The 14,648-nt window shown below is 42.1% G+C and overlaps 1 protein-coding gene and 1 pseudogene across 1 annotated transcript; both read left to right on the forward strand.

Moving 5' to 3' along the window:
• The first annotated feature begins 4,646 nt into the window (after positions 1-4,646).
• On the forward strand, positions 4,647-12,669 carry LOC115457313 (olfactory receptor 2AP1-like). The gene is made up of 2 exons (XM_030186735.1): positions 4,647-5,543; positions 12,535-12,669. Exons 1-2 carry the CDS (start codon positions 4,647-4,649, stop codon positions 12,667-12,669), a joined length of 1,032 nt encoding a protein of 343 aa, XP_030042595.1.
• Positions 12,670-12,749: 80 nt separating this feature from the next.
• Positions 12,750-13,482, forward strand: LOC115457314 (annotated as a pseudogene).
• Positions 13,483-14,648: the final 1,166 nt, after the last annotated feature.

Raw genomic sequence — 14,648 nt, forward strand, 5'->3', positions numbered from 1 at the left:
CATCAATTATTTATATTTCCATACAGTTCCTCCTATTCAAAGATCTAAATGGTTTACACTTCAGGCACAGGCAGCTCCTTGTGACTCTGGGCAAGTCACTTAACCCTCCATTGCCCCATGTAAGCCGCATTGAGCCTGCCATGAGTGGGAAAGCGCAGGGTACAAATGTAACAAAAATAAAATAAATACTATTGGAGATTCTATATGGAATGTTGCTATTCCACCTGCAACATTCCATGTAGAAGGCTGCGCAGGCTTCTGTTTCTGTGAGTCCGACGTCCTGCACGTACATGCAGGACGTCAGACTCACAGAAGCAGAAGCCTGCGCGGCCACATTGGTGATCTGCAAGGGCCGACTTCTAGTGGAATAGCAACATTCCATGTAGAATCTCAAATAGTAGCAACAGTGGAGGAGTGGCCTGGTGGTTAGGGTGGTGGACTTTGGTCCTGAGGAACTGAGTTCGATTCCCACTTCAGGCACAGGCAGCTCCTTGTGACTCTGGGCAAGTCACTTAACCCTCCATTGCCCCATGTAAGCCGCATTGAGCCCGCCATGAGTGGGAAAGCGCGGGGTACAAATTTAACAAAAATAAAATAGATACTATTGGAGATTCTACATGGAATGTTGCTACTGTTGGAGATTCTACATGGAATGTTGCTATTCCACTAGCAACATTCCATGTAGAAGGCTGCGCAGGCTTCTGTTTCTGTGAGTCCGACGTCCTGCACGTACATGCAGGACGTCAGACTCACAGAAGCAGAAGCCTGCGCGGCCACATTGGTGATCTGCAAGGGCCGACTTCTACATGGAAAGTTGCTAGTGGAATAGCAACATTCTATGTAGAATCTCAAATAGTAGCAACAGTGGAGGAGTGGCCTAGTGGTTAGGGTGGCGGACTTTGGTCCTGAGGAACTGAGTTCGATTTCCACTTCAGGCACAGGCAGCTCCTCGTGACTCTGGGCAAGTCACTTAACCCTCCATTGCCCCAGGTACAAGTACCTGTATATAATATGTAAGCCGCATTGAGCCTGCCATGAGTGGGAAATAAAAAAAAAATGTAAAATAAAAACATGCAAAATACAAGCTAAATCATTTTGTCATTGATGCATCAGCCAATATAAAAAAAAACAGAACTAGAAAGTAGAAAATGCAAGTATAAAAAAATGAGATTTTAATTCTTTTTAACAATTTTTTTTTAATTGGTTTCCATTCCATCCATAATTTAGTTATTTGTCACATTTATACCCCGCACTTTCCCACTCGTAGCAGGTTCAATGCATCTTACATAATGGTAGGGTTATGATATAAAATGTACAATATACAATGAAAAGACTGTATATTGTGGTAAAGATGGGGAAGGTATGGGATAGTTGGGTAGGCTGGGGTAGAGGGTCTGGGAGGTAGATATGGGGCAATGTAATGTATAGCAAAACAGCAAAAGTAGAGGCTGACAAATGCGCAAACCAATAGGGAGATAATCTCAAAAAACAGTGTATTCAGAATATTCATATCAATATCAAGGACCCGACACGGTCCGTGTTTCGGCGCCAAAGCGCCTGCCTCAGGGGTCACAATCAACTTTCTCTGAGAAGAAGCTGATAGGCTTGAATTCCTTTATGTATGCAAGTTAATCCACAGAGAGAACAAAGGAACAGCCAACCGATCAGCAAACAGCATGTGACATAATGCAGGAGGAAGATAAAAGAAAGCCAATCGTCTCATAGTATCCGGTGAGGGGGGGGGGGGGGGGGGGGAAGGAGAGACAAAGTGGGAATTACCTATAAATGTAGAGTTCGCTCATGAGGATAGACAAATGAAGAGGTAGAATACCAAACCCTTACAGAAAGATCTATGAGATAGTATAAGAACTTTAACCTATTATGGTAATTAATTGGTAATCTATTGACATGTACTGATAGAGTATGTTTTGCTAGGTCTGATTGTCATAAGGTCTGATTGTATGAAGTGCAGTCTTTTTGGCTAAAAATCTTAGCAAATTTTTGATTGCTTGCCTTTCTGAACTTCTGTTGCAGGTGAGTTACATGTCAGATATGGTAGTTAGGTTCTTGGGCAACAGGGCTTATAATCTGTGTAGGTAACTGGTGCAATGTAAGCTAGGTGAGGCTTTCCTGGTTCTCATTAGTCAAAAAAGTGGAGACCAAATGCTAATTAATTTTATTTCCTGAAAGGTACCTCATTGCTCTATTGACAAAGCATTGTCAAGGTTGTTACACCTCTGGCCACTTTCCTGGACCATACTGGTTTTTATCTGAAATCATCTTCCATGCTGCTATGTAATTTTTCTCTGTACAATGATGTACCCAAAGAAGGCTTGTCATGATTATTTATAAATGCAATTTTGAAAAAGTGAAAAATACTTTTCAATATCAATTTCCAAATATTCAAGGAATTAAATGGATCACAAAATACTTCTCAACTGAGACTTGAAGGCTTATTTTCGAAAGAGAAGGGTGCCCATCTTTCAACACAAATCGGGAGATGGGTGTCCTTCTCACAGGGTTGCCCAAATCGGCATAATTTTAAGCCGATTTTGGGCCCCCTCAACTGATTTCCGTCGCGGGGATGACCATAGTTCCTGGGGGGCATGTCGGAAGCATAGCGAAGGTGGGACTGGGGCGTGCTTAACACATGGGCGTCCTAGGCCGATAATGGAAAAAAAGAAGGGCATCCCTGACAAACACTTGGCCAACTTTACTTGGTCCATTTTTTCTTGCGACCAAGCCTCAAAAAGGTGCCCGAACTGACCAGATGACCACCAGAGGGAATCTGAGATGACCTCCCCTTACTCCCCCAGTGGTCACTAACCCCCTCCCACCCTATAAAAACAATTTTATTAGTTTTTTGCTAGCCTCTATGCCAGCCTCAAATGTCATACCCAGCTCCATGACAGCAGTATGCAGGTCCCTGGAGCAGTTTTTTGGGGTGCAGTGCACTTCAGGCAAGCGGACCCATGTCCATTCCCCTCCTACCTGTTACACTTGTGGTGGTAAAACCCACAAGAAACCCACTGTACCCACATGTAGGTGCCCCCCTTCACCCCTTAGGGCTATGGTAGTGGTGTACAGTTGTGGGTTGTGGGTTTTGGGGGGGGGGCTCAGCACACAAGGTAAGGAAGGTATGCACCTGGAAGCAATTTATGAAGTCCACTGCAGTGCCCCCTAGGGTGCCTGGTTGGTGTCCTGGCATGTCAGGAGGACCAGTGCACCTCGAATGCTGGCTCTTCCCACGACCAAAGGGCTTGGATTTGGTCGTTTCTGAGATGGGCGTCCTCGGTTTCCATTATCGCTGAAAACCGGGGACAACCATCTCTAAGGTCGACCATCTCTAAGGTCAACCTAAATGTTGAGATTTGGGCGTCCCCGACCGTATTATTGAAACAAAAGATGGATGCCCATAATACCGGTTTCCCCGCCCCTTCGCGAGGACGCCCTCAGGAAAACTTGGGCACCCCGTTCGATTATGCCCCTCAGAGGGTCAGAGAACTTGACAGTGGCACCTTCTGCAACAGTCTCATACCTGCATGGGTGGAATGGTTGTCTTTAGCTTGTAGTATCTCCCATTAGTGACCGAATAAGTTAAACATCTAAAAAAACATTTTTTTTAATGGGTTTTTAAAACTTTGTTCAAAATTCTACATTTGAGAATCCCCAAATTTTGCATGGAGAATGATTATAAAGATGGTTTGATAGTCCCTCGTCAATTAAGTACCGAGTTCCAAAGTTTGATACCCTATAGGATCAAAACCTGAATTTATGATGATGTCTTCTCCACTTTTTTGACATTCGGATTTTGTAAGAGCCCTGTAAGCCTCCCGTTCCTTCTTAGCCCACTCACCCTAACCTCTCTTCCATGCCTAATGCATGAGCTAGGATCTAATCTACCTGCAATGCAGTGACTTGCTACTGGTAGAGCTTTATTTCAATCTTGGCTGCAGTATTTATTGTAAGGCTTAAAAAGAAACCAAGCAAACACTGCTTCCTCCCACCCCATCCCCACTCCTCCAGTATTTTGTTGTTCCTTTCTAGATCTCATTTTAATTCATTAGTAATTGATTATAAATCATGTTGTGATGTTCCCAGGAAAGGCGGTATAGTAAGTCAAAATAAACCATAAAACCCTATTCTAGAATAACTCGACAGGCAACAAACAATAGCAATGTGATGGTTAGGACTTTCCTTTAGAAATATTCAATTTCCCTCTTTGTCAGTTTTTACAGTGCGCTTTTCATGAGACAGCCAAAGGCTTTCTCTTATGACCATGCCCCTGTTTCATTTGATTTCCTGTATCCAAGAACCGGTTATTGTTTAAGGGGTTTTTTATATTGTTTATATTTTATTGATATCTTTTCAACATTGTTGGTTAACGATGCACAAAATGTTGTTGCCACTTGATTAGGGAGAAGAGTTCATGGTGAAGCAGATTAACAATCAACTAAGTTCATAAATAAACAAACAGTGTATGAGAATAGATGATTTCTACTGAATACAGAGTTGAACGTTCATCGGGAGGTGGTTAGGTTAATAACGAGGGAAAGCCAAGGGACTAACCTCCTACAACCAGAGCTGAATGCTACAAAGATCTAGAATAACGTCATAAACTTTGTGTATCGTTTCAGCTGACTCACATGTCATTTGCAGAGCTGAGAAACAAGACATTCGTGACCGAGTTCATTCTGCTTGGACTCTCTGATGCTCCTGAACTTCGGATCTTTCTTCCCATCATGTTTTCCATCATCTACATCGTAACAGTAACGGGGAACCTATTAACAATTTGCATAATTGCTGTTAACTATCATCTTCACAGCCCCATGTATTTCTTCCTCGCTTGTTTATCTCTCTTGGAAGCCTGCTTTACCTCTCTTTTTGTCCCCAAAATGTTGGTTATCCTTGTGTCAGAGAAGAAGTCAATTTCTTTTTCCAATTGTTTCATACAATGCTATTTTTTTTATCTCCTGCTGGGCACAGATCTTTCACTTCTCACAGTTATGTCCATAGATCGCTATGTAGCCATCTGTCGCCCAATGCATTATGCCACCATCATGACTCATCGGGTTTGTGCTCAAACAGTCCTGGGCTGTTGGGTAACTGCTTTTGTTTTACTGCTTCCCACGTTCATTCTCCTGTTGAGATCTCCTTTCTGTGGTCCCAATGAAATTAACCATTTCTTCTGTGATGGCTTTGAACTTTTAAAACTGTCCTGTGGTGACACTTGTGTACTTAAACTGTTCATTTCCATTGTATCCTTCACTTATCTAACGGGGAGCTCATTGGTCATAGCCATGTCTTACATTTATATTCTGTTCACCATCCTGAAGATCTCATCAAGAACAGGTCGGAGTAAAGCCTTCTCCACGTGCACTTCTCACCTCAGCATGGTCAGTATCAGCTTTGGGTCAGCTAGTTTCATACAGGCAACGGCATATGAAAACAATTCAAGAGACCTAAACAAAGTGGTGACCTTGGTGGCTGCCACTTTACCTCCCTTGCTGAACCCCTTCATTTACACCTTAAGAAATCAGAAAGTAAAAAAAGCCTTGAGAGACGCTGTGAGATGGAATACACTGTTGAAGAGAATATGAAATTCCCCATCAGGATTTGCTGCATGGACTGGAAAATCTGTACAATATTAGCTTTTTATGAGTCCCAGATTCCTGGACAGAATCTTCACTGTTAATCCAATGGTCAATGATAGAGTTTGGCTGTCATTTGCAACAACACAGGTAAAGTCAGCGACACATCCCTTGCCACTGAATATTGTTAAAACCCAAAACTGTACAGACACTTTTTTTGTGGTTTTCACTTTACAATAATAGGGGCCCATTTACTACTAAGGCACGCTGAAAAGTGGCCTGCGCTGGTGTAGCTGCATGTTTTAGACGCGTGCAGGTCCATTTTTCAGTATGCCTAGAAAAAAGGGCCTTTTTTGGTGGCCAAAAATTGAGACGTGACAAAATTTAAATGAATGCGCGTCCATTTTCGGCCTGAGACCTTACCTCCATCCATTGACTTAGAGGTAAAGTCTCACTCACTAACCAGGCAGTAAGCGTCAGCGCACATATACTGCCGATTGCTGCTGGGTAAGCGCCACACGGTAGAACCACGCATTTTGGACAGGCATCAAAAATGGAATTACTGCCCGGGGCACGCGGTAGCCGGGCGATAGTTCCAATTTGATGCGCGTTGGAAACGCATAGGCTCCTATGCGCCTTAGTAAAAGAGCGCCATAGTGCACCAAACAGTGCATCATTGCATATTTTGCGTGATGTCGAGAGAGGAATTAAGAAAGAGTACACCCTTTTTTCCAACGGGAATGCCCGTCTTTCAGCAGAATGCCTACTCAACGGCTTTGCTCTTGAGATGAAAAAAAAAATGGCCGAAGTGAACATTTTCGGAAACAACACAGTAAACATCTCAAAACAAAAATGTTCTGGATGCCAATTTCTAGTTTATGATGAGCTGAATAGTGATAGGATCAGAAACAGAAACATTCTGATTAAAAAAAAAAGAACCTTTCTCTTGTATCTGGAATAACTGAAGCGTGAAAGGTCCTGTTTACTAAACTGTGGTAAAGTTTTGCATTTTACACAGAGTAATTGCCAAATTAAGCAGAATAACTGTGTTAATCGGTAGTGGTATTCTCAGCATCTTCTCATGAGGTTAACACTGAAGAAAGTTCTTTATTGTCCATTAACTGAATTATAGTAATACAACGCAGGTAGCTACACGAATTGAGGTTAGTTTTAACTGTACTGTGTTATTTACAGCATAAAAAGTTATATAGACAATAGAAAATGAAGGCAGGTAAAGACCACATGGCCTATCCGGTCTGCTAAAACCATATCATGTACTCCTTAGAGAACCTCTGTGTTTCTTCCACACTTTCTTGAATTCATTTACAGTCTTTGGTTCCACCACCTCCACCAGGAGGCCATTCCATGCATCCATCACCCTTTCCATAAAGAGGTATTTCCTCAGGTTACTCCCAAATGTGTCCCCTTTCACCTTCATCCTATCCCCTTCTCATTTCAGAGCTTTCTTTCAATTGAAAGAGACGTGTCAGTGCCTGGTGTCGCTATTAGAATGGTCAGTAGATGTTGTCATAAAGTGTGTGTGGACAAAGATCTCAATATGTATACTTTGGAAGAAAGCTGGGAGAGGGGAGATATGGAAGGCTTTAAAATATCTCCATGGTATTTATTTATTTGTAGCATTTGTATCCCACATTTTCCCACCAATTTGCAGGCTCAATGTGGCTTACATGTGTTGTAATGGCGGTTGCCATTTCCGGGTAACAGACTTACAAATGTTATTGCGTTACGTGCATGCATACGTGGTAGACAAACATGGAACATAACATAAATGGAACAGATCATGGTGTATATATACAAGTTGGATAGTAGCATACATTAGTAAATTGAATTGTAACATACTTTAGGTCATTGGCTGTAGAGAGACCCTACTCAGCATGAGGTTTAAAGTGGTATTGTATGATCGTTGATAGCAAGGAAGTTAATCAGTCATGTAATAGTAGTTCGGTTTTGTGTAGGTCATATATGGTGTTGTTATTTAGTGTTTAAGATGGATTTTTGTGGTATGCCTTCTTGAAAAGATCTATTTTCAGTAGCCTTCGGAAGATGGTTAGGCCTTGCATTGTTTTTATGGTCTTCGGTAGTGCGTTCCATAGCTGCGTGCAGACGTATGAGAAACTGGTCGCGTATGTGGATTTATATTTCAGCCCGAGGCAATGGAGGGTTAAGTGACTTTGCCCAAGATCACAAGGAGCAGCAGTGGGATTTGAACTGGCCACCTCTGGTGCTGTAACCACTAGGCCACTCATCTATGTTGTGACGTCATAATGCCTCATTCCACCAGTAAGAGGCAACCTCATCATGATGTCACAATGGTTTCATTGTCCTATATATGGCTCACTTTATTACATAGAGCAATGAACTTCCCTCCTTAGTATGAAGAGTTTCAGGTCGCTGCTAACCAGAGCTGGTCTATTTAATTTAGATTTTGCTCACACTTTTTTCAATAATAGCTCAAGGTGAGTTACATTCAGATGCTCTGGATATTTCTCTGTCCCAGGAGGGCTCACAGTTTTGGTTGTACCTGAGGCAATGGAGGGTTAAGTGACTTGCCCAAGATCACAAGGAGCAGCAGTGGGATTTGAACCAGCCACCTCTGGATTGCAAGACCGGTGCCTAACCACTAGGCCACTCCTCCACCACTTACTGTTGTGTGTTTCTCATTTCTCCTTATAGAAGTTCCCCATACCAACTTTTCTGTGCAACTGTTTATCACTGAAATGAAAAATTAACAACAATACAAAAAAAAAGAAAGTTTTTATAAATTTAGATGTGAGCCGATTGCTGCTGGGCAGCATTTTAATTGCAGATGAAGATTTTTTTTTAGGGTCTGCACATCAGGATGTGTTAAACAGCTGTTAGTAGAATTCACAGCACTGAGGAAAACAGAAGGTTCAAGACTCTCAGAGAAAAGGCGGAAATCCCCGGGAGAGGTGGTGCTTAGTTGCAAACAGGTTCCAGCAATGAACATTCATGAGTGCAGCCCGAGAGTAATCATTTTCCCATGGTTGAAAGCAGGAGCAAATTATATAAAATGAAGTGATTAGAGAAAAGGGGTGACAGAGGCATATCTTGCAATGTGTTGAGTTGCATAAATCACTTAATATAAATTTATATGCTAATATATCAGATGTTATTGTGCGGCTTTAGGTAAGTGAAAATATTTTCTGAGAATTTATTCATTTTTCAAAAACATTTCTAAAAATGATGCAATTTCCTTGATGTCATTGAGGAGTCGGTTCTAATTTCTTACATTTGCCTGGGTGCAGGTGTCAGAAGAACAGACTTTGTCACCATAAACTATGCATATCAGATTATTAGATTAGTGAATTCTTCTCTTTTTGAAATACGGACATCATTGCTTCTCTAAGCTAGTTTTTCTTAATTCCCATCCTTCCCAGAGGCACGAATTTGAAAACAATATGAAAAACTGCATTTATCATTGGCACATGTGGCATCAAGGATGTGAAACAAGGAAAGCTGCTTAATTTTATCATAAGGCAGGTTGGAGATCAATGTATATCATTTCTTCACGGAGAGGGTGTACGCTTGGAATGCCCTCCCGCGGGAGGTGGTGGAGATGAAAACGGTAACGGAATTCAAACATGCGTGGGATAGGCATAAAGGAATCCTGTGCAGAAGGAATGGATCCACAGAAGCTTAGCTGAAATTGGGTGGCGGGGTGAAGAGGGGTTGGTGGTTGAGAGGCTAGGATGGGGGAGGGCAGACTTATACGGGGTCTGTGCTGGAGCCGGTAATGGGAGGCGGGACAGGTGGTTGGGAGGCGGGAAATACTGCTGGGCAGACTTGTACGGTCTGTGCCCTGAAAAAGACAGGTACAAATCAAGGTAAGGTATACACATATGAGTTTATCGTGGGCAGACTAGATGGATCGTGCTGGTCTTTTTCTGCCGTCATCTACTATGTTACTATATCAACAAATCGTAACAAAGCATAATTCTGAGACCTGAATAAGACATTTCATATGGTTGTGGAAAACACATTTCTATTCTGTATTGTAGCTGATGGAAGTGTTTTCAAAAATGCATAACCACCACAAATATTACCAATGAGACACGACGACTCAAAGTGTACCACTACAATTGAACAGAACCGCGTTCCTTGGAAAAGGAGACATGATGAGCCTAGAGATAGGGATTGGTGAGTGGGAGAAAGGTAGTGAGCTGAGGGTACGTGGGTTCCTCTAAACAGAATATTTAACAATAGATAGAATTATGTCACTAGCTATGGAAAAATATTGTCAGGGAATATTTACTCTCAGTGATTGATAACGCATTTATCACGCTTTGGAGCCCATTTTCAAAGCACTTACAAAGTTACATAAGGGTTCTTTTACTAAGCCAAGGTAGTGTTTTTAAGTGCATGCTAATGATTAGCCCACGCTAAGGGGCCCTTTTACTAAGCCACGTAAGTGTCTAGGCATGCCCAATGTGTGCCAAAATGGAGTTACTGCCCAACTACCACGTGGCTTTTGCAGTAATTTCATTTTTGGCGCGCATCTAATATGCGCATCTGAAAAATATTTTTTATTTTCGGGCGTGCGTAACAGACTCGCACCAAGTGGCATTTGGCGCACACAGGCCATTACTGCCCAGATTCTTTACGCGGTAATGTCTTAGACCCAAAATGGATGTGTGGCAATTTTCATTTTGCCGCTCGTCTGTTTTTAGCAACAAAAAAAAAAAAGGCATTTTTTTGTAGGTGCATTGAAAAATAATTCTGCACGCGCCCAAAACACGCGTCTATACTACCGCAGGTCATTTTTCAGTGCACATTAGTAAAAGGACCCCTAAATGCCCATAGGAACATATGGGCATCTCTAGCTTTTAGCGCTAACGTTTTTTATCGCACGCCAAAAATGCTACCATGGCTTAGTAAAAGACCCCCCCTCTGGAAGTTTGTAAGTCTATGTTCATTGAAAATGAGCCTCTTTAACTACTAGGGGTGTAACAGGCTAAAATTGTCAATACTTCGGTATTGGAGGCAACGTTCTTAATTGGTTTAAGGGATTCCTAACCACACGCTCATATCAAGTGACATCAAATTCGATTACATCAGCCACATGGACACCTGAATGTGGAGTCCCACAGGGATCCCCCCTTTCTCCGACCATATTCAACCTAATGATGATACCCTTGGCCAAACTACTATCAAACCAAAACCTCAACCCATACATATACGCTGATGATGTAACGATCTACATCCCATTCAAACAAGACCTAAAAGAAATTTCCAACGACATCAACCAAAATCTACATATCATGCACTCCTGGGCAGATGCATTTCAGTTGAAACTTAATGCAGAAAAAACCCAATGCTTAATACTCACCTCTCAACACAATACGAACAAATTCACCACCATCAACACACCACAACTAAATCTAGCAATTTCGGATACCCTAAAAATCCTTGGAGCTACCATCGATCGACACCTAACACTTGAAAATCACGCGAAAAACACAACCAAAAAGATGTTCTATTCAATGTGGAAATTAAAAAGAATAAGACCATTCTTCCTAAGGACCGTCTTATGTAATCTGGTACAATCATTAGTACTCAGTCAGTTAGACTACTGCAACTCACTTTACGCTGGCTGCAAAGAGCAAATACTAAAAAAACTCCAAACAACCCAGAACACGGCAGCCAGACTCATATTCGAAAAATCAAAATATGAAAGTGCAAAACCCCTAAGAGAGAAGCTACACTGGATCCCACTCAAAGAACGCATCACGTTCAATGTATGTACCCTAGTTCACAAAATCATCTATGGCGATGCCCCAGGCTACATGTCAGACTTGATAGACCTTCCACCCAGGAATGCTAAAAAATCATCTCGGACATTCCTTAATCTCCATTTCCCCAATTGCAAAGGTCTAAAATACAAATTAATGCACGCATCAACCTTTTCCCATATGTGCACGCATTTCTGGAACGTGTTGCCACGCAACCTAAAAGCGATCTATGAACTGACCAACTTCCGAAAACAACTGAAGACCCATCTCTTTGACAAGATATACCACAGAGATCAACACATATGAAGCTCCCCACATACATCCAGAAATGTTTAATAATGCCTTCTGTTATATTACTATCATGTATTCCATTACTATGCAACCCAAAATCCTTCTGTAAACCAAATAACTATTCTCTTCTTACTTCCACTATCCATGATGTATTGTAAGCCACATTGAGCCTGCAAAGAGGTGGGAAAATGTGGGATACAAATGCAATAAATAAATAAATTTGTGTAGTCTCCGTAGCATTTACAGGATTTTTCATTTCATTTGTAGAGGAGTGTGGTAGCCGTGTTAGTCCACTCTTAAGGCTATCAATAGAAATCAAACAAAATAAAACATGGAAAGAAAATAAGATGATACCTTTTTTATTGGACATAACTTAATACATTTCTTGATTAGCTTTCGAAGGTTGCCCTTCTTCGTCAGATCGGAAATAAGCAAATGACATTTGCTTATTTCCGATCTGACGAAGAAGGGCAACCTTCGAAAGCTAATCAAGAAATGTATTAAGTTATGTCCAATAAAAAGGTATCATTTCATTTGGGATTTTTTAAAAATGTTTCTTCTTTTCTGGGGTAATGTTGTCAATAGTGTGCATTATTGAGCTATAGGCACACTATTGTAGACAGAAAACAAATCCGACATGATTTCTTTCCTGCTGTTTTGGCTTTCAAATAACATGAAACAACAAGCAAAAATTCAGTAGAGAGAGAGACCAAAGAAGTTTGTCTTAGGCAGAGATGTGTCTCCTACCAGCATTAGCCTGTCTCTATGTGACAATACAAAGGAATACGAAGTTCAACTGAATAAGTGCCAAAATAGTGAAATTCCAGGAGATAGATAATATGTAATATGCCCCATTTCAATGGCTTGTGTCACTGTTGCAGAACATGAAAGTCAAGAATGAGACAGTTGTGATAGAATTCATCCTGGAAGGATTCCCTGGCTCTCCTCAGATGCAGAATTTCATTTTCGTGTTACTTATCGTGGTCTACATGTCACCTTACTTGGGAACATTTTAACCATTGTGGTCATACGTCTGGACTATCGACTGCACACCCTATGTATTTCTTCCTGGCCAACTTAGCCTTTTTAGAAACAAATGGTGATTTCAGTAATTGTTCCTAAAGCTCTCCTCAACCTGGCATCCAAGAAAAATGTAAATTTCTTATGCTGCCTGCATGGCTCAGGGTTATTTCTATTTTATCTTTTCACCACAGATTTTCTCCTTCTCTCTGTGATGTCCATCGATCGTTACACAGCAATATGTCACCCATTGCATTACTCCACCATCATGACCAGTAGAGTTTGTGTATATTTGGTCTTTGGTTGTTGGTTGTCTTCTTTTCTTCTTTCTTCTTCCATCAACTGTTTTAATCTGTCGACTGCCATTTTGTGGCCCCAACCTCATTGAACACTTCTTCTGTGATTCTTCCTCAGTCTTAGCACTGGCCTGTGCCGACACCCAGCTCATTAAATTGATAGCTCTGGTAGTGGCTTCCATTGTCTTGCTTGGTCCTTTAGTGTTGACCGTTCTCTCATATATCTATATTATCTCCACCATACTGAAAATCCCATCCACTGAGGGTCAACAGAAAGCTTTCTCCACTTGTGCCTCCCACCTTACTATGGTCTCCTTGGCCTTTGGGAGTGCTATTTTCATAGAGGTAAGGCCAATGCAGTCGAGCTGGTTGTATACGAACAAAGTGGTGTCTGTAGTGAGTAGCATTTTCACCCCCCTAATGAATCCTTTCATTTACACTTTGAGGAATGAGAAAGTCAAAGAAGTCCTCAGGGATGGTCTCAACCATCTTAAACATTTCCAAAAAGTATGAACTGGATTCTTTATTGAAGGCCCCTTTTACCAAGCCATGGCAAAATGGGGCCTGCGTTGGCTTTGGCATGGGTTTTTGACATGCACCAAGGCCCCCTTTTACCCGCAGCAGGTAAAAGGTAGGTCTTTCTTTTTACAGGACATGGCTGTGCGGAAGTGAAGCACTTGCCTACTCGGCCGTTTTTGAGGGGATACCTTACCGACACCCATTGAGGTGGTGGTAAGGGCTACCGTGCTTACCTGGCAGTAACTGGGCGGCAGCATGCAGAACTGCCTAATTACTGCCAGCTACACATCAGTGCTAACAAAATAAAAATATTTTTAATGTGCCGGACATGACGCATGCTGGGGTTGGGAACTAGCCCAGCGATACTCCTTTTTATTGAGCGGTAAGGCCGCGTTGGGCTTACTGCTGCTTTGTAAAATGGGCCCAGACTGAAGCAATGTTCTACTAAAGTGTGCCGGAGTCCTCCACCTCGTTTGCACCATCAGAGAATCCGGCAGAACTTGCCTGTCTCCTCCACCCCCTCCCCGATGGAAACTATGATATTAGTGAACCACCACCCCCTGTGATAAGAATTGATTGAACATAAAAATAATTCCAAATATGATATATTTTATGATCTCTTTTGTCTAACTTTATTTTAATTTGATAATATGTAAACTACTTAGAAGAGCCTCCAATAGGTGATGTATGAAATACCTATTAAATCTGAAATTTGAAATTTCCAAGAATGGACCCTATGTGGATTTAAAGGCTCTTTTTACAATTCACTTAGGGGTCCTTTTTCTGATCTGCGGGAAAAGGGCCCTGTGATAGCGGCAGGAGCCATTTCCTGTGCACCAGGGCCTTTTTTTAGTGTAGTGGGTAAAAAAAGCCCCCAGAGAACTCTTACCACATGGCCATGCAGCGGGGAGCCCTTACCACCCCCCACTGAGTTGGCAATAAGGGCTCTCGTGCTAACATGGCAGGGGCGCCAAGAAGGGGGGCAGGGGGGAAAAATTCCCTGAGCCCGGGCCTCCAAGGGGGGGCTCGGCGCCGCAGTCCCTGGTCTCACCTGCCTGCCTCCTCGGCTCTGGGCCCCTGCATTCGAAGCGGCAGTCACAGATCGCCTCCTTCCCTCCCTGTGTCCCGTACTATTGGAACTGGAAGTTACATAAGACGAT

The sequence above is a fragment of the Microcaecilia unicolor genome, chromosome 14, assembly GCF_901765095.1.
Source record: "Microcaecilia unicolor chromosome 14, aMicUni1.1, whole genome shotgun sequence".
Taxonomy (NCBI): Eukaryota; Metazoa; Chordata; class Amphibia; order Gymnophiona; family Siphonopidae; genus Microcaecilia; species Microcaecilia unicolor.